Below are 18,943 nucleotides of genomic sequence, written 5' to 3' on the forward strand. Positions count from 1 at the left end.
CACCCTCTGCTTAACAACTGTTACAGCAGCAAAACCAGTGGAGCAGAGCATTGCTTTGAAATGGGCTGTGTTATTCAGAGTCCACTCTCTGGCCAATTTAAAGGTAGAGTCCCTTCAGAAAAATAAATAAATGTTTATGCTGTGCTGTAGAAGCCTGCACAGTGAGGCTCTGCCAGAAGCATAAACATTTTACATATTTGTGCTTCAATACATTTTTGAGGCTGCAGACCATACAGACAATAAGCACCATCACACCCCCAGAACACTACTTTCTGCACTGCTCCAGAGGTGTGTAATGAGAGAACATGTACAGCATATACAGAAACATGAGGCATCAGTCCATTATATCCCACAAAGCCACCTTATAAGGTTCTTTACGTACAGAACAAGATAGAACACCAGTCATTCACTGGCCATCAAAAATGGCCAGTGAATAACACCACAGACTACCATTGGTCTTAACCTCTTGCCGTCACACTAACGCCGAAAGGAGTCAGTGTGGCGGCTCTCTCAGGTCTCGATGACGCCTATTGGCGTCATCTCGCGAGACCCAAGATTTCGCGTGAACGCATGCGCGTTCACAGCAGCGCACTGCTCGGAAGTTATACTACAGCCTGCCAGCGATGATCATTCGCTGGCAGGCTGTAGATGTTAAAATAATCGCATCAGAAAGGTATATTAGACGCTGTTTTGTTAACAGCGTCTGATATACCTGCTACCTGGTCCTCTGGTGGTCCCTTTTGCTTGGATCGACCAACGGAGGACAGAGGCAGCTCTGTAAGTAGCACCAATCACCACACTACACCCGCCCCTGTCACTTATTAACCCCTAATCACCCCATATAGACTCCCTGATCACCCCCCTGTAATGCTCCATTCAAACGTCCGTATGTGTTTTGAGGATCCGCAAAACACGGACACCGGCAATGTGCTTTCCGCATTTTGCAGATCCGCACATTGCCAGAACTATATAGAAAATGCCTTTTCTTGTCCGCAATTGCGGACAAGAATAGGACATGTTCTATATTTTTGCGGAACGGAAGTGCGGATCCGCAATTCCGAATCATAGCGGGACAAAGTCTGTCCCCATAGAGATGAACGGGTCCGCAATTCCGTTCCGCAAAATGCGGAACAGAATTGCGGACGTATGAATGGGGCCTAAGGGTCCCTTATCACCGCCAGTTAGCTACTTGTTAGGTAGTTAGCGCCCAGCCCACCGCAGTCACTGATTAGCGCCATCGCTGTCGCTAATCAGCACTAGTACCATATAGTATCTGTAAGTGATCAAGACTGATCACAATCAGATCTATACAAGTACATTAGGCTCTACAAAAAATGCAGGGTTCGACCGATCAGGCCTGATCTTGTGCGCACACTTGCGTTCAGTCCGCCCCACCGCAGTGACAGAATTATTATTTTTTCTGATCACTGCAAAAACACCGTAAAATCGCTGCGCCGCTATAAAGATCACTTTCGAGGGGCATGGCGAGTTCATAGAAGATTTTGTTTTTTGCCACAAGTTAGCGGAAATTATTTTGTTTTTTCTCTTACAAAGTCTCATATTCCACTAACTCGCCATACCCCTCACGGAATCCAAATGCGTAAAAATGCCCTGTGAAATCCTAAAAGATACTTATTGGAATTTGGGCCCATTTGCGCATCTTGGCTGCAAAAAAGTGTCACACATGTGGTATCGCCGTACTCAGGAGAAGTAGGGCAATGTGTTTTGGGGTGTATTTTTACATATACCCATGCTGGGTGAGCAAAATATATCTGTAAATTGACAACTTTGTATAAAAAAAAAAAAAAAAAAAAAAAAAGGGGAAAAAGTTGTCATTTACAGAGATATTTCTCACACACAGGATGGGTATGTGTGAAAAGACACCCCAAAACACATTGCCCTACTTCTCCCGAGTACGGCGATACCACATGTGTGACACTATTTTGCAGCCTAGGTGCGCAAAGGGGCCCAAATTCCAATGAGTACCTTTAGGATTTCACAGGGCATTTTTAGACATTTGGATTCCAAACTACTTCTCATGCTTTAGGGCCCCTAAAATGCCAGGGCAGTATAACTACCCCACAAGTGACCCCATGGTATTCCGTGAGGGGCATGGCAAGTTCATAGAAGATTTTATTTTTTGTCACAAATTAGTGGAATATGAGACTTTGTAAGGAAAAAAAAAATATATATAATTTTCCGCTAACCACTTGTGGGGTATTTATACTGCCCTGGCATTTTAGGGGCCCTAAAGCGTGAGAAGTAGTTTGGAATCCAAATGCGTAAAAATGCCCTGTGAAATCCTAAAGGTACTCATTGGAATTTGGGCCCCTTTGTGCACCTAGGCTGCAAAAAAGTGTCACACAAGTGGTATCGCCGTACTCAGAAGAAGTAGGGCAATGTGTTTTGGGGTGTATACAGATACCCATACTGTGTGTGAGAAATATCTCTGTAAATGACAACTTAAAAAAAAAAAATTATACAAAGTTGTCAATTTACAGAGATATTTCTCTCACCCAGCATGGGTATATGTAAAAATACACCCCAAAACACATTGCCCTACTTCTTCTGAGTACGGCGATACCACATGTGTGACACTTTTTTGCAGCCTAGGTGCGTAAAGGGGCCGAAAGTCCAATGAGTAGCTTTTGGCTTTGCAGGGTTGCTCACAATTTAGCCCCGCCCAAAATGCCAGAACAGTAAACACACCCCACAAATGACCCCATTTCGGAAAGTAGACACCCCAAGGTATTCACTGAGGGGCATAGTGAGTCTGTGGGAGATTTTTATTTATTTTTTGCCAGAAGTTAGCAGAAAACTTTATTTTATTTTTTTTCCTCAGAAAGTGTCATTTTCCGCTAACTTGTGAAAAAAAAAATTAAATCATACATGAACTCACCATGCCCCTCCGCGAATACTTTGGGGTGTCTTCTTTCTAAAATGGGGTCATTTGGGGGGTATTTATACTATCCTGGCATTCTAGCACCTCAAGAAACATGACAGGTGCTCAGAAAGTCAGAGCTGCTTCAAAATGCGGAAATTCACATTTTTGTACCATAGTTTGTAAATGCTATAACTTTTGCGCAAACCAATAAATATACACTTATTGGATTTTTTTATCAAAGACATGTAGCACAATAAATTCTGACACAATCTTGTATAGAAATGTAATTATATTTAAACAATTTTACCAGAAAAAGTTAATACACTTTTTTGAGAAAATCGCGGTCTATTTTAAATAATATCAGAAAAACGAAAAATCTCAGCAGCATTTAAATACCACCAAAAGAAAGCTGTATTTGTGAGAAAAAAAAGGAAGTAAAATTAATTTGGGTGCCAAGTTGCATGACCGAGCAATAAACCGTTAAAGTTGTGAAGTGCCGATTTGTAAAAAAGGGCCTGGTCACTAGGGGGGTATAAACCTGTGGTCCTTAAGTGGTTAAAATGGATATATGATGGCAGTTAAAAAAAAAAAAAAAAAAAAAAAAAAAAAAAGTGTTGTGTGCATGTAGCCTTAGGATTTGGCTTTCGGGATTGGTTCAATCAAATGAAAATTGGCAGAATACAGTTAAATATGATTTTATTGCTACTACAAATAAACTGGGGAGATTTTTATAAGATGTGGGATTGATGATTATAGGGCGTATCCTTATTTTCTTTTCTTTTTTTGGCTTTTTTTTCCCCCCTTCCACATCCAGTCATTGCCTCGATCTGGAGAAATAAAAAAGGTCAGTCTCCAAAGTCATCAAGGCTTCTTTACTGTAAATCTGTGGAATAGATTACCTCCGGATGTGGTCACAAAAAGAACAGTGGGTAGTTTTGAAAAGGGCTTATGTCACTGCCTAATAAGCAGTTTAAAACAAAAATAATAAATCTTTATTAGAAATTCTAGTATAAAAAGGGCAAAACACTTGTTTCTCTTATTCTAGAGACGGGCAATAGTGGGATGTTATGGAAGGAGGGATGCAGCAAATATTAACCACTTCAGCCCTGCTAGCTAAAACCCCCTTCATGACCAGAGCACTTTTTACACTTCGGCACTACACTACTTTCACCGTTTATCGCTCAGTCATGCAACTTACCACCCAAATGAATTTTACCTCCTTTTCTTCTCACTAATAGAGCTTTCATTTGGTGGTATTTCATTGCTGCTGACATTTTTACTTTTTATGTTATTAATCGAAATGTAACGATTTTTTTGCAAAAAAATGACATTTTTCACTTTCAGCTGTAAAATTTTGCAAAAAAAAAAAACGACATCCATATATAAATTTTTCGCTAAATTTATAGTTCTACATGTCTTTGATAAAAAAAAAAAATGGTTTGGGTAAAAGTTATAGCGTTTACAAACTATGGTACAAAAATGTGAATTTCCGCATTTTGAAGCAGCTCTGACTTTCTGAGCACCTGTCATGATTCCTGAGGTTCTACAATGCCCAGACAGTAGAAAAACCCCACAAATGACCCCATTTTGGAAAGTAGACACCCTAAGGTATTCGCTGATGGGCATAGTGAGTTCATAGAACTTTTTATTTTTTGTCACAAGTTAGCGGAAAATGATGATGATTTTTTATTTTTATCTTACAAAGTCTCATATTCCACTAACTTGCGACAAAAAATAAAAAATTCTAGGAACTCGCCATGCCCCTCACGGAATACCTTGGGGTGTCTTCTTTCCAAAATGGGGTCACTTGTGGGGTAGTTATACTGCCCTGGCAATTTAGGGGCCCAAATGTGTGAGAAGAACTTTACAATCGAAATGTGTAAAAAATGACCGGTGAAATCCGAAAGGTGCACTTTGGAATATGTGCCCCTTTGCCCACCTTGGCTGCAAAAAAGTGTCACACATCTGGTATCGCCGTACTCAGGAGAAGTTGGGGAATGTGTTTTGGGGTGTCATTTTACATATACCCATGCTGGGTGAGAGAAATATCTTGGCAAAAGACATCTTTTCCAATTTTTTTATACAAAGTTGGCATTTGACCAAGATATTTTTCTCACCCAGCATGGGTATATGTAAAATGACACCCCAAAACACATTCCCCAACTTCTCCTGAGTACGGCGATACCAGATGTGTGACACTTTTTTGCAGCCAAGGTGGGCAAAGGGGCATATATTCCAAAGTGCACCTTTCGGATTTCGCAGGCCATTTTTCTTTTACACATTTTGATTGCAAGGTACTTCTTACACATTTGGGCCCCTAAATTGCCAGGGCAGTATAACTACGCCACAAGTGACCCCATTTTGGAAAGAAGACACCCCAAGGTATTCCGTGAGGGGCATGGCGAGTTCCTAGAATTTTTTATTTTTTGTCGCAAGTTAGTGGAATATGAGACTTTGTAAGGAAAAAAGAAAAAAAAAGAAAAATCATCATTTTCCACTAACTTGCGACAAAAAATAAAAAATTCTAGGAACTCGCCGTGCCCCTCACGGAATACCTTGGGGTGTCTTCTTTCCAAAATGGGGTCACTTGTGGGGTAGTTATACTGCCCTGGCAATTTAGGGACCCAAATGTGTAAGAAGTACTTTGCAATCAAAATGTGTAAAAAATGGCCTGTGAAATCCGAAAGGTGCACTTTGGAATATGTGCCCCTTTGCCCACCTTGGCTGCAAAAAAGTGTCACACATCTGGTATCGCCGTACTCAGGAGAAATTGGGCAATGTGTTTTGGGGTGCCATTTTACATATACCCATGCTGAGTGAGAGAAATATCTTGGCAAAAGACAACTTTTCCCATTTTTTTTATACAAAGTTGGCATTTGACCAAGATATTTATCTCACCCAGCATGGGTATATGTAAAATGACACCCCAAAACACATTGCCCAACTTCTCCTGAGTACGGCGATACCACATGTGTGACACTTTTTTGCAGCCTAGATGCGCAAAGGGGCCCAAATTCCTTTTAGGAGGGCATTTTTAGACATTTGGATCCCAGACTTCTTCTCACACTTTCGGGCCCCTAAAAAGCCAGGGCAGTATAAATACCCCACATGTGACCCCACTTTGGAAAGAAGACACCCCAAGGTATTCAATGAGGGGCCTGGCGAGTTCCTAGCAATTTTTTTTTTTTTTGCATAAGTTAGCGGATATTGATTTTTTTTGTTTTTTTCTCACAAAGTCTCACTTTCCGCTAACTTAGGACAAAAATTTCAATCTTTCATGGACTCAATATGCCCCTCACGGAATACCTTGGGGTGTCTTCTTTCCGAAATGGGGTCACATGTGGGGTATTTATACTGCCCTGGCTTTTTAGGGGCCCTAAAGCGTGAGAAGAAGTCTGGAATATAAATGTCTAAAAATGTTTACGCATTTGGATTCCGTGAGGGGTATGGTGAGTTCATGTGAGATTTTATTTGACACAAGTTAGTGGAATATGAGACTTAGTAAGAAAAAACAAAAACAAACAAAAAATTTCCGCTAACTTGTGCCAAAAAAAATGTCTGAATGGAGCCTTACCAGGGGGGTGATCAATGACAGGGGGGTGATCACCCATATAGACTCCCTGATCACCCCCCTGTCACTGATCACCCCCCCTGTAAGGCTCCATTCAGACGTCCGCATGATTTTTACGGATCCATCGATACATGGATCGGATCCACAAAACACATGCGGACGTCTGAATGGAGCCTTACAGGGGGGTGATCAATGACAGGGGGGTGATCAGGGAGTGTATATGGGTGATCACCCGCCCCCTGTAAGGCTCCATTCAGACGTCCGCATGATTTTTACGGATACATGGATCGGATCCACAAAACACATGTGGACGTCTGAATGGAGCCTTACAGGGGGGTGATCAATGACAGGGGGGTGATCAGGGAGTGTATATGGGTGATCACCCGCCTGTCATTGATCACCCCCTGTAAGGCTCCATTCAGACGTCCGCATGTGTTTTGCGGATCCGATCCATGTATCCATGGATCCGTAAAAATCATGCGGACGTCTGAATGGAGCCTTACAGGGGGGTGATCAATGACAGGGGGTGATCAGGGAGTGTATATGGGTGATCACCCGCCTGTCATTGATCACCCCCCTGTAAGGCTCCATTCAGACGTCCGCATGTGTTTTGCGGATCCGATCCATGTATCCGTAAAAATCATACGGACGTCTGAACGGAGCCTGACAGGGGGGTGATCAGGGATTCATAAAGGGTTAATAAGTGACGGGGGGGGGGGGGGTGTAGTGTAGTGTTTGGTGCGACTTTACTGACCTACCTGTGTCCTCTGGTGGTCGATCCTAACAAAAGGGACCACCAGAGGACCAGGTAGGAGGTATATTAGACGCTGTTATAAAAACAGCGTCTAATATACCTGTTAGGGGTTAAAAAATTCAGATCTCCAGCCTGCCAGCGAGCGATCGCCGCTGGCAGGCTGGAGATCCACTCGCTTACCTTCCGTTCCTGTGAGCGCGCGCGCGCCTGTGTGCGTGCGTTCACAGGAAATCCCGGCCCTCGCGAGATGACGCATATATGCGTGACTCTGCGCAGGGCTGCCACCTCCGGACCGCACATCTGCGTTAGGCAGTGGTTAACCCAGCTTCCAATACCACCGTCACCACACTGCTGAGGGATTGCTTTATATGAAAAAGCCCCCAACTTTTATTACACAGTGTGTTGTGAACGGCATATTCCCACACATAGTTAGTGGTCATGAGCAGGTGTGTAAAATGTAAACCACATGTCCCAATACCCGCATGATATAGACTGGATACCAGTGCTGAGCAGAGAAACTCCCCAATGTTTATGGAGTGTTCTCACTGCTGGTCCAGTATATCCACTGTGCCTCCCCACTGAAAAAGGATTATCCTCCCACAAGTGGTATTAACAAGCCGCTATCAGGGGGCAAACAAGCCTAGGAGCCAATGTGTACTTAGGCTCGAAGTAACAAAAACTGTGGGAAATAGCACAGTAAAAGCTGCCGTCACATGCTCTTATCCTGAAAGAATTAGTGTGCTCCGTACTGCGGTGTTAGTAAGGCCGCTAAAGGAGACGGTAAATGAGAGAGCCCTAGTGGAATACGGCACTTCGTCAGAAGGGCAGAGGGCCGAGAGGAAAAATGTAGCTATTAAATCGGCGCCGGAACGCTGCACATGTCTTTGTGCAGCGGATCGGCACTACGGTGGCCATGCGCGCCCGCCGATTCTGCTCAATATATACTGTTGCACCCTAGTGTGGAGGGAGAAGGCGCTGTCCGCTTGGTCCAATGAGGGTGAGGTGGGCGTGGCTAAACATCGTGCCTCCATCCATTCCTCAAGCCAAGTGTTCATATGTATGTATGTCTCTCTTCCTTAATGTGGATTAATGGGGGAGCTAAAGGTGGCTGAAAGCATAAGACAGGGGGGTCAAGACCAAGCCTAAAAAGGAGTAATGAGTAGGACATATCAAAAGAGTATAGACATGATGCATATATGCAGCTCAACAAACAGACAAACTGTGAGGCTGTTCATATATCTGGGAGTGAGTATTAGGGAGGATAAAAAAAACAAAACAAAAAAACAATTCAGATAATTGTCTGTTTTCCTTTAAAAAAAACAAAAAAAAAAAAACTATCAGTGAACCATTATCGGACGCCAAGGGGGATCATAAACTAGGTGTGCGGTGACGGATGCCATTACTACTGATGCATGATGAGACAGCAGACATCCATTCACGTATTTGTCGCATTGTACGTGACTACTTAGTCAATGAAGCATGTAAAACTGCTAAATTCGTTAAGTCCTTTAGGTCTTTCCGTATTCAGACTGTAGATCATTCCAGTTCCAGAAAATGGCTTAGATGAATTCTTAAAAGTAAATTACATTAATGCTTACGAAAAGGTGTAGAAATCTGGGTCTCACTTCCTTTTTCTAAAATTCCCATCCCCACCTATGCCTTAGTTGAATTTGATGGACTTATGTGATTTTTTTTTATATATACAATATTAACTAATGTCTGGAGCCACCAGGCTGGGGTATCAGGGATGTAATTCTGTACTAGTTTTTAGATCTATAATTGGATGATTATATTATGTAAAATAAAGATTATAAAAAAAAAAATTGGAGTTAGAGATTAGCGAATTTCAGGTTATGAAATTCGCTCACACTTCGTTTATTGGTATAAGCATTATTGCGTTATGGATTCCGCTACCACAGACTATAACGCAATTCTATGACGGAATGCATAACTGAATGCCTTTAGAGGCATTCCGTCATAATAGAAGTCTATGGCCTGCATAACAGATCAGTCCCGTTTCCGTTATGCAGGAGAGGACTCCCCGTCATAGAATTGCGTTATGGTCCGTGGTAACGGAATCCATAACACAATTCTGCTTTTACGACCAAACGAAGCATGAACAAATTTCAAAATATGAAATTCGCTCATCTCTAATTGGAGTATCTGCAAATTACAGTATTTTTCGCCCCATAAGACGCACCCCCCCCCCCCCAAAAGTGGGGGGAAAATGCCCCTGCGTCTTAAGGGGCAAACACTAATGAAGCGCTTCCATTATGGAAGCGCTTCATTAGTATCGGAGGACCGGGAAGCAGTGAAGGCTCTGTACTCACAGCTTCCTGGTCCTCAGCTCGGCTGTGCAGGGCTGCACACAGCCAACAGCAGGATGAAGAGGATCACGATGGTGAGGAGCGGTGGCGTCCGGGAGAGGTGAGGTTTTTTTTAATTTTATTTGCACTGGGGGCTGATATATAGGGGTTGATATATGGGGATGCTGGCTGACATATTGGGGATGCTGGCTGACATATGGGGGCTGATAGATGGCTGAAGGTTAAGGGTTTGATTTGAGGCATTGGGGGTCTGATTGGGGCTGTAAGCTGAGGTCTGATTAACTTTGGGGGTTTGATTGCTGGTCTGACCTGAGGTAATTTTTTTCCCCCTTTTGTTCTCCTCTAAAACCTAGGTGCGTCTTATAGGGTGAAAAATACGGTACATTCTCATCACTATACCTCTGGGTCCTGCTCATGTTTAGGGCTCCACCCTGAAAGGAGAGGTTGGAGTGCACAGAGCTGTGGAGTCTGAGTCAAAGCTAGTTTTGGCTGGAGTTAGTAGAAATGGACTCGGACTTAATATTAATAACAGATTTTTAAAGTAATCAATTTATTAACTCAAATTTAGAGAGGTTAATCAAATATATTTTGTGTTTTATTAATCTAAGGCCTTTTTATTTTTTTAATCAAAAAGAGTGATCAGCAGGATGTTCTAGTGGTGATACATAAATCAGTTTTCACCTCTCCTGTCCCCTATACTAGGTATCTTCATGCTGCTCCAAGGCCCGTAGTTACAATGCCTGAAACTGTGCTGCACTTGCTCAATAGTAAGTTTCTTCTCTAAAGACCAAAAGGATGAATTTCACTACCGGGCACGCTTGCAGTCATCTCAAAACTGCTAGACAGAACAGTTAGACCATATTAAAAGGTGCTATCTGGGAACAAGTAACTTATCACAGGTGCCCACAGCCTGTCTCTGCTATGGAAAGAATCATACCTACTCCCCGCTGATCCGGTCCTGTCTGCTGGTTCTTGTATGTCCATCTTCCAGGCCGTGGCTTAATTAGTCCCCTGCATGGGCATGATCATCTGCTCTGCTACAGCCAATAACTGGATTTAGCAGTGATGTAACTTTTGTGGACATATGACTGCTAAATCCAGTCATTGGCTACAGCAGAGCACACGATCATGCCCAACCTGTGAACTGGACACATGGGAGCCAGTGCGCAGAACTGGAGCGGCAGGGAACAGGTAAGTATGATTCTTTACATAGTGAAGGCAGACTGCGAGCACCTGTGAAAATGTATTTATTCCCCAAAAATTATTTTCTGGTAAGCACTGAATATAGCAGCTACCAGGGGGTTAACTTTAATTCATAGGGCCCCATAGCAAAATAAGATGGGACTCCTACCACCTAGTATAAGAAAATTAAAACCGCAGCATAAATTGCAAAAATTAAAAGGCATGTATACCATAAAACCAAAATTATAGCAAAAATACAAAAAACCCCCTATATTGTTACTCCCCACAAAAAGGAACAACAATCTTGCACCTGATTGTGCCCGCACTTTTTGGACATTTATGGCATATCTCGTTGAATGCCATACATTCCCATACGACTTTAAACACACAACTATGTACATATATTTCCTATACCTCCAGATACCCTGTGGGCTTATGGAATAAAACAGCCATGTTTTTCCAATAATATACAACCCCCTTAATGGAGGCCCTTCCTGATATGACTGTTTAGTAAATACTTCCATTCCACATAATTAATTTTCTCATAACTCTGCATTGTGCCATTCCTGTTATTCATCCTGAACATCCACGAATACATTGACATCTGGGTGTTACCATTCGGGGCACTAACTGGAAAGTGCCAGACTGTGTAGGGAACTGTTAACACCTAGTTTTAAATTTATTCATAAATCTCTTGGAGGAATAACAAAAGAAAAGCACAACACAGATTTAAGAAAAGAGATATATAGATTTTTATATCATGCGATTTTAAGAGTATTTACTAAAATAGGCATGCTAGGAGAGCCGGCAGATCTCTAAGTTAGGTTTGTTAAAATGGGAATTGAGCTTTTGCTACCATGTTTTTTTTTTTTAAATGAAATATTGTTTCAATATGTATTTTCAATGTTTTCCTGTCCTGTCTGATATGATAAAATAACTTTTTTATGAGCCAAGCTAGTGAGTCCAAATGTACCCATGTGCTAAACTCAATTTCTACTCACCTTGGTAAACTAGTAAGCTTCTTCCATTGTACCCCCTCCCTGCAGCTTGTACTGAACAGAGTGTCAGGATAGGTGGGAGGAGACAGAGTTTAACCATGAATGCACTTGGACTGAAAATGCTTATTTTAATATCAGGATGGAAAACTTTCAAAAAGACAGCCATTCTCAAAGTAATTACCAGGCTCATCATGCTAAATTCAGATCTATATGCAGTTTGTATTGTGAAATGTAGTACATCTGTAGTGTAAAACAAATTAAATGTTCTTCAAAAGTACTTATTCTTAACATACCGTATATTCAGTGCCCAGGTTGTAGACTTCTCTTCTGGGTGAAGATGTTTAAAAGTTAAAACTTACCTTTGAAGACAATATAGCACAATATATTGCTTCTAAAAATATTTAAAAAAATGAAAGACATTTTTGTGACAAAACATTAAAGATTTTTCTTAACTGAAAATAATACTTTCTGAATGGCACAATACCGGCTTACAAATGAAATCCTCATTACAAATGATGAGACAGGCAGGTGATGAACATTTTTTTATTTACAAATATACTAAAATATCTCCGACAGTGAGTCACGCCTGCTCCCCCCCCCCCCCACCAAGGACCTGAAACGCATTTTCTCTTTTAAAGTGCATGCAAAAAAGAATTAAAAGCCTTTTTTTTTCTTTCAACGATTTTTTTAAACGTTTTCTTTTTATTGTAAGAAAATACACAGCTTGAAAACGTGGATAATGTAATATTTAAAAGACCAAAAAGACAGGAGGGGGACAGGGCAGAAGGGAAAAAAATAAATATATATTAAAGAAAGATTGGGCTGATTGCGTTAAGATTTCCCATCTTTAAATACTGAACTGGAGAAGAATCCCTCGTCCCGTTTGGAAAAAGAACAAAAAAAAAATATATATATAATAATTACATAAATAAAAAAAATGTATAAATAATAAACAAAAGAGGGAGAGAGATAAAGTTTAATTTTTTTGATCTGAATAACAGCTGTTAAAATACAATAAGAAAATATGTAAAATCTCTCCTTAAATTCATTCTATACAGAAAATACATGATTTTTGGCCACGGTCCCCGTGTGGTTTTTGTGCTAGTGGGACAGTGGGCGCTGGGATGCTGTGTGCACACACCCTCTGCTTAACAACTGTTACAGCAGCAAAACCAGTGGAGCAGAGCATTGCTTTGAAATGGGCTGTGCTTATTCAGAGTCCACTCTCTGGCCAATTTAAAGGTAGAGTCCCTTCAGAAAAATAAATAAATGTTTATGCTGTGCTGTAGAAGCCTGCACAGTGAGGCTCTGCCAGAAGCATAAACATTTTACATATTTTTGCTTCAATACATTTTTGAGGCTGCAGACCATACAGACAATAAGCACCATCACACCCCCAGAACACTACTTTCTGCACTGCTCCAGAGGTGTGTAATGAGAGAACATGTACAGCATATACAGAAACATGAGGCATCAGTCCATTATATCCCACAAAGCCACCTTATAAGGTTCTTTACGTACAGAACAACTTCACGGCAAAAAAATAAAAATTAAAATAACCACAAAAAACAGCAGTACAACTTCTTCAGAACAGTAAGTGCAAGAATATACCTGATAAAAGCACAATTAAAAGATCCTTCATTTACCCAGTAGTACTGGGTCCTTCGGCAGTGATATAACATCTGCCTCTAGAGGCAGAGTTTTTAAAACATGTAACACAATGCATAGTAATGACCATGTAAAACAATGGATAAAAACGCACGCACAAACACACACACAACATTGTAGCGCAAGCATTACCAGGAAGGGTAAGCACCCATTTTGTATTTTTAAGTGTTGCAATAATTCTACATTTAATTTGAAACAAGAAGGTGGTACACTGTAGAAAACGCATCAGTAGATGGCAATCCATTCAATCACCATACGTAAAGAGAAGACTGGAAATAATAGACTGCCAAAGAGACTGAAAGAGCTTATAAGAATGCTTTACTGCCACACAAAATGCCCTTCTGTATCGAAGGGTACGCTTCAGTGTTTAACATGGCATGTAACAGTAAAGTCTTAACTACAGCACAGCATTCTGTAGTAACAAAATGGAATGAGGGCACAATGGTTTGACTAATGTCATCTGTATACCGCATGGTTTCTGTTCCAAAAGGCATCACAAAAAAAAAAGGAGCATAAACAATCAATCATTCTTCCACCCAGTTCCACACAATGTTAGCACCTTTACTTCAGAACAGGTTTATTCGACAAAATGATACTGTTCCTTTGCTATAGAGAAAAAGCACTGCTGCGTCACTAGTCATATGTCCCAATAGCAGCAACAAAATTACAGTACCATTATTCATTTAAAGCAATGAACTATTTAGAGCTGCTTGGGAAAAAGGTAAAAAGCCTGCAGCCACAAAGGTTAGGTTTGTTTTTGTTCCAAAGAGAGTGGGGCCCAAATGAGCACAGTTTATGGAAAGGTGTAGATGAAATCATACACTGCAGAAAGCTTATTGAACTCCATAATACAGATTTACGTACCCAGTCCTGGTTTTACATTTCTATTCCAGCTCCTAGAAGATCTGTATAAATATTGCACTTACAATTCCCAGGCTCAGTTAATACATCGTCATACACAAAACACCACCATTTTTAAGTTGGTCCAGGAATTTTAGATATTTCTTCAAATATTTGATTTAGCACAAATAATAAATCCGTCTGCATCAATTTTCAGGTTTATTTGTGTATTATTGTGCCAATTCCCAAAAACTAAATAAATACTGCAAAATATTGTATATGTTTGACCTTAAATTCAGGTTTCTCATCATTACAGGGATGCACTCAAATGATGAAAACAAATCTGATATTTTTTTTTTCAGATACTGGCTTTGGTGTCCAAAAATCATCATCAATATAATGGTCAAATTTCCGTATAAAATATTCTGTTAATAGATTCATTCTATGAACTCAAAGCAAATAGTCATGAAATAAGAAAACACAAAATAAAAATTCAACTATTAGGAGTTTCAAAATTGTACACTTTTTATGTGACAGGTGCAGTGTGGCAAAAAAGGTGTCTCTTTGTGAACATACAGTTACATAGATCCATAAAGAACAGACGATTCTATGAATTAGTAACTGAATTAAATTATATGTACTGAAAATGTCAATACCAGAGGACGTCTTTCCATCTAATTCATGAGGACCAAGATGTACTAAGCCAGAGTAGAGGTAATAAAATCATTACAAATTTGGACAACTGGAATCCAAAACAGGATAAAGCTGTAATTGCCACTATGAATGGCGGCGACCAGGATATCTTTATTAAAAAAAATAATGAGAAAAAAAAAATATTAACATTAATTTTTATTGATTGAGACTTTGAATATTTTTTATCTGATTCAAATGTTAACAATTGTAATAAAGTCTCCAACTCATCTGTGGCAAAAATACTTTGCAAAGTTTGTCTTTTTTTTTTTTTAATAATACTCTTGAACAAATACAATACATTAATCGTCTAACAGCATTTTCTTTACATATTTTCATCTTCAAAAATATTTTCTCTATAGAAGATGTTTTATTTTTTTATATTTTTTATCCATTTTTACGAATGCTTTAAAACGCTGCTCTTTGAGGAAACACTGACTCAGTACATCACAGCCATCGTCTATTAAATTTTAATGCCCCTTCCCAAAACAGAATAGAAAAATGAGGGAAAAAAAAAAGTATAAAAAAAAGTTAAACAAAAACATCAAACATCCATCCCTCGTGTCCTCACAGCTTTGAAAGTTCCAAATAAAATTCAGTGGGCCAAAACTAGTTTTGAACAGGTGCTCTCAAATAGATAGGGTCATTCTTACCAAGCTTTAGATCAAAACGAAAATGGTGGGAATCGGGTATATACAAAATGTAGCCATAGTGGCATATCTATTCACAGCTTGTTAATATTTTAAAATTAAGAGTTAACATCTAAATCAGGCCTAGGGAAGGAATAATTGTAAACCTTCGCCTTGAGTACTCTTTTCAAGTCCAGTTTTATAAGTGTCGCGTCTATACCTAGGCACATGAATTGACTGTGCTTAGGCAAGGACGCTCAAATACAACCTATAGGAGGAGAGGGATGAAAAATACAATCATTTTTTTTTTTTTTACCAATGTTCAAACTGCTGTATTACCAGATACACAGTGTAAATAAACATTTTTTTCTTTTTACATCCTGGTATACATTAGCAATATATTGCAAAGGTTTAGCAAAAGTTATCCTTTGGTACAATAAGGTACCAAAGCTTTTGAGTAAATAGTGTATTTTGGTCTTAATTTCCCAGCTGCCTTATGTCAGTAAAGAATACATCTGGTATATACATATAAGAAAACCAGGACTGGAGTAGAAAGTACCGCTGATTTAGAGCCAAAAGTGCATTGAAAATTCAAAGTCAATTTCTGCTCCTGCCAGCAAAAGTTTTCAAAATAATATAAAAAAAAAAATAAATGAAAAAAAAAATGAAGAAAAAAAAAATTATATATTTTCACAAGACATTCTACCCACCCCATCTGCCCAAACAACCCCACCCCAGTTCTGCTTCTCCCCCCAACAATATGTCTATATATATATACAACATGATTGGTTTCTGTAAAATGTATCAAACCTCAATAGTTTAATAAAATCTCTTCTTTTTTTTTTTATTCCTGACGAACAAATACCAAAAAAACAACAATGTTTAACGCAGCAGCAGTAACCTTAAGGCTGCAGTTTTATGCTTCTCTCTCTCTTATGTATTAAATTGTATATATTTTTTTTTGCTTGTACTTTAACAGAACAAAATGTTTGTAGGAACCAACAGATAGTCACATTTTTGTTGGTTTGTCGTTACGTTTTATCTCCTCTTTTCTCTCTAGTCTCTCAAATGTGTTATTGAACATCAATAAATTAATCTCTTCATCCCTGAGTTTTAGTTTGAAGTGTGAGGCACTTTAGAAGATTGGAAGGTTTTTGTCTTCACTGGATGCTGACCCAGCATAAGAGGTGTTTTCTTGCTAACCAAACTTCTGAAAGTGCCAAGAAGGTAAAAGTCATAACTAGATCTTACTTAAACACCACCACTAAACTGGCTCAGGGCTGAAGGGGTTAATCACAGACTTCGACAACTGTTGTGCATCATGGGTTATGAAACCGACTAAAATTGTGGGCAGCCATCTTCCACAAAGTAGGACTTTTCACTGTACTGCAGGACACATAGGCGAGTCCCAGCAGAGGAACTGTGAACACATAGCTTTCACCCCTCAGAGTACTCAAGACACCAGGGACTCGCACCTCTCACCTTGGTCCAAATACAGGCTAATAGACACATAAGCCTCACAAGCCCTCCAACAGAGGCATAGGAAATACATACCTCTTAATCCTCACACTGAGATAATAGCACATACCTCTCACCATTTTCCCCAAGGAACATCATGGACAAAACTTTGAATAATCAAGTTATCTCTTTCCACAAAAGGGGTTATGAATAAAGGAAGAGTTTCGACACAAAACACAACTGTTACTTCAAGACTCCTTCCCGCTGTTTGAATCTTCGGTTTGTATAACAAGCACCAATGTTCTGATGGATTGAAATTTTGAGTGACAATCAGGGACACTTGAGAGGTATGCCAGGGAGCTTGCTCCGTGCTCAGATTTGCCCAGAGGCACCCTGGTGAGTAAAAAGAATTACAGGCACTAGTGTCCGACGGACGTCAGAGATAGATAGAGAAAGAGAGAGGAGGTGCGAAAAAGAGAGAAAGGGAGGGAGAGAGAGAGAGAGAGAGAGAGCACGCCCGTTAAAATGGGGAATGTACGTTTTGCAGGTTCTCCTTGCTGTCATTGTTAATAATATTATTGTTCTTTTATTTGAATGGCAAAAACTGGCCTCTCTCATCTATAGTCCTCCTTGGGATATTCTAACGTCACCAGATTTCCAAAGCCCATCCGTAAACTTTCCATATCGAAGGTTTCAATTTCTCTTTCTTGGCGTTCAAAAAGATGCTTGATCCTCTCACTGCGCTCCTTCTGAAGGGCTGCCAACTCCTCTTCAATCTGAAACAAGTAAGAAATAACCCTTTCATGCTACTGATCGACATTTCAGCATTTATTTATTTTTTTCCTTATTTTATTCCAGGTACAATAAAACATTCGAATCTGCACTGTTCATGCGCTACTTTCATCCCTTCGTGAAGCTTATCTCAAATTTAAGTGTAAGGCTTTATTTCTTATGCACATACTTAAGGGTCCGTGGAGAAGGATGCTAAGTACTGCACCAGACAAAGTCATGGGCTGCAATGAACTGCAGCGACAGCACATTGTTTGGCATAGCTGGGAATTCTAACCTTCGGTGATTGGCCGGATCCCTTCAGCCAGTCAGAGGCGGCCAGTGATGACATCACCTGTTGCTAGGAGTTTCCAGCAAAGGGTTGTCGGTGAAGATGAGTAGCAGATTTTAGAGTATGTATATTAATATAAATTCTTTGCTGGAGGACGGTGTGAGCGTGCAGTGCACAGTCTGCTATTCTGGATGCTAGAATACTTATTCCAAGCTGCATTTCTCACAGCACAGAATTGCTGAGAAGCCCTAAAGTATCAGACCTCTATTTCTGGAAAAAGATGTACAGGAAGAACGTTTATTTGATAGGATTGTAAATGTGATGCACCCAGAGTTACTGGCAAAACCAGGGCCTATGGTTAAGGGGGCATTCACACAACCGTATTTTCGGCTTGCATTTTTTGTGGGTCAGATGTGGACCCATTCATGTAAATGGGGCCGCAAAAGAGAAGGACGGCACACCGTGTGCTGTGCACCGTAGGTCTGTTTCATGGCCACACAAAAAAAAAACACTATGTCCTATTCTTGTCTGAAGGGGAAAGTGTGGGATGCACAGAGACGGTATCCGCGATTTGCACACCACAAAATGGATACAGTCGTGTGAATGCCCACTTACATGTACTGACTTAAGACACAATAAGGGAGATTTAAGACAGGCAAGTGGTATGCCGGGCTTGATAACCCCTTCACTGCCAGACAATTCACTTTATTATACCAAGGTGGAGGCCTCATCATAAATTAAACATTGTCCAGCATTGGGTGAACCTAAACTGAAATCTATGGCAGTTTGTAGTGTGACAAATGTTCTGCTTTACCAGAATAACGGTAAACACTGACATTTCAAAGGGTTTTTTCTACATCTGTATACTGATGACCTATCCTC

General features: G+C 40.2%; 1 protein-coding gene and 1 long non-coding RNA gene across 6 annotated transcripts in view; one reads left to right on the top strand and one right to left on the bottom strand.

Moving 5' to 3' along the window:
• Nucleotides 1-208: 208 nt before the first annotated feature.
• On the top strand, nucleotides 209-17,462 carry LOC122924581. The gene is made up of 2 exons (XR_006387411.1): nucleotides 209-369; nucleotides 13,225-17,462. It is a non-coding gene; the product is annotated as an uncharacterized LOC122924581 (long non-coding RNA).
• Nucleotides 15,059-18,943, bottom strand: part of TAOK3 (TAO kinase 3) — a 195,499-nt gene continuing 191,614 nt past the window's right edge. For all 5 annotated transcript variants that reach the window (XM_044275825.1, XM_044275823.1, XM_044275827.1 and 2 more), the window contains exon 21: nucleotides 15,059-17,777. In XM_044275825.1, coding sequence (XP_044131760.1) covers nucleotides 17,616-17,777 — 162 coding nt within the window. In that variant the 3' untranslated portion in view covers nucleotides 15,059-17,615. The remainder of the gene's footprint in view (nucleotides 17,778-18,943) is intronic.

The sequence above is a fragment of the Bufo gargarizans genome, chromosome 1 (assembly GCF_014858855.1).
Source record: "Bufo gargarizans isolate SCDJY-AF-19 chromosome 1, ASM1485885v1, whole genome shotgun sequence".
In the NCBI taxonomy this organism is placed as follows: domain Eukaryota; kingdom Metazoa; phylum Chordata; class Amphibia; order Anura; family Bufonidae; genus Bufo; species Bufo gargarizans.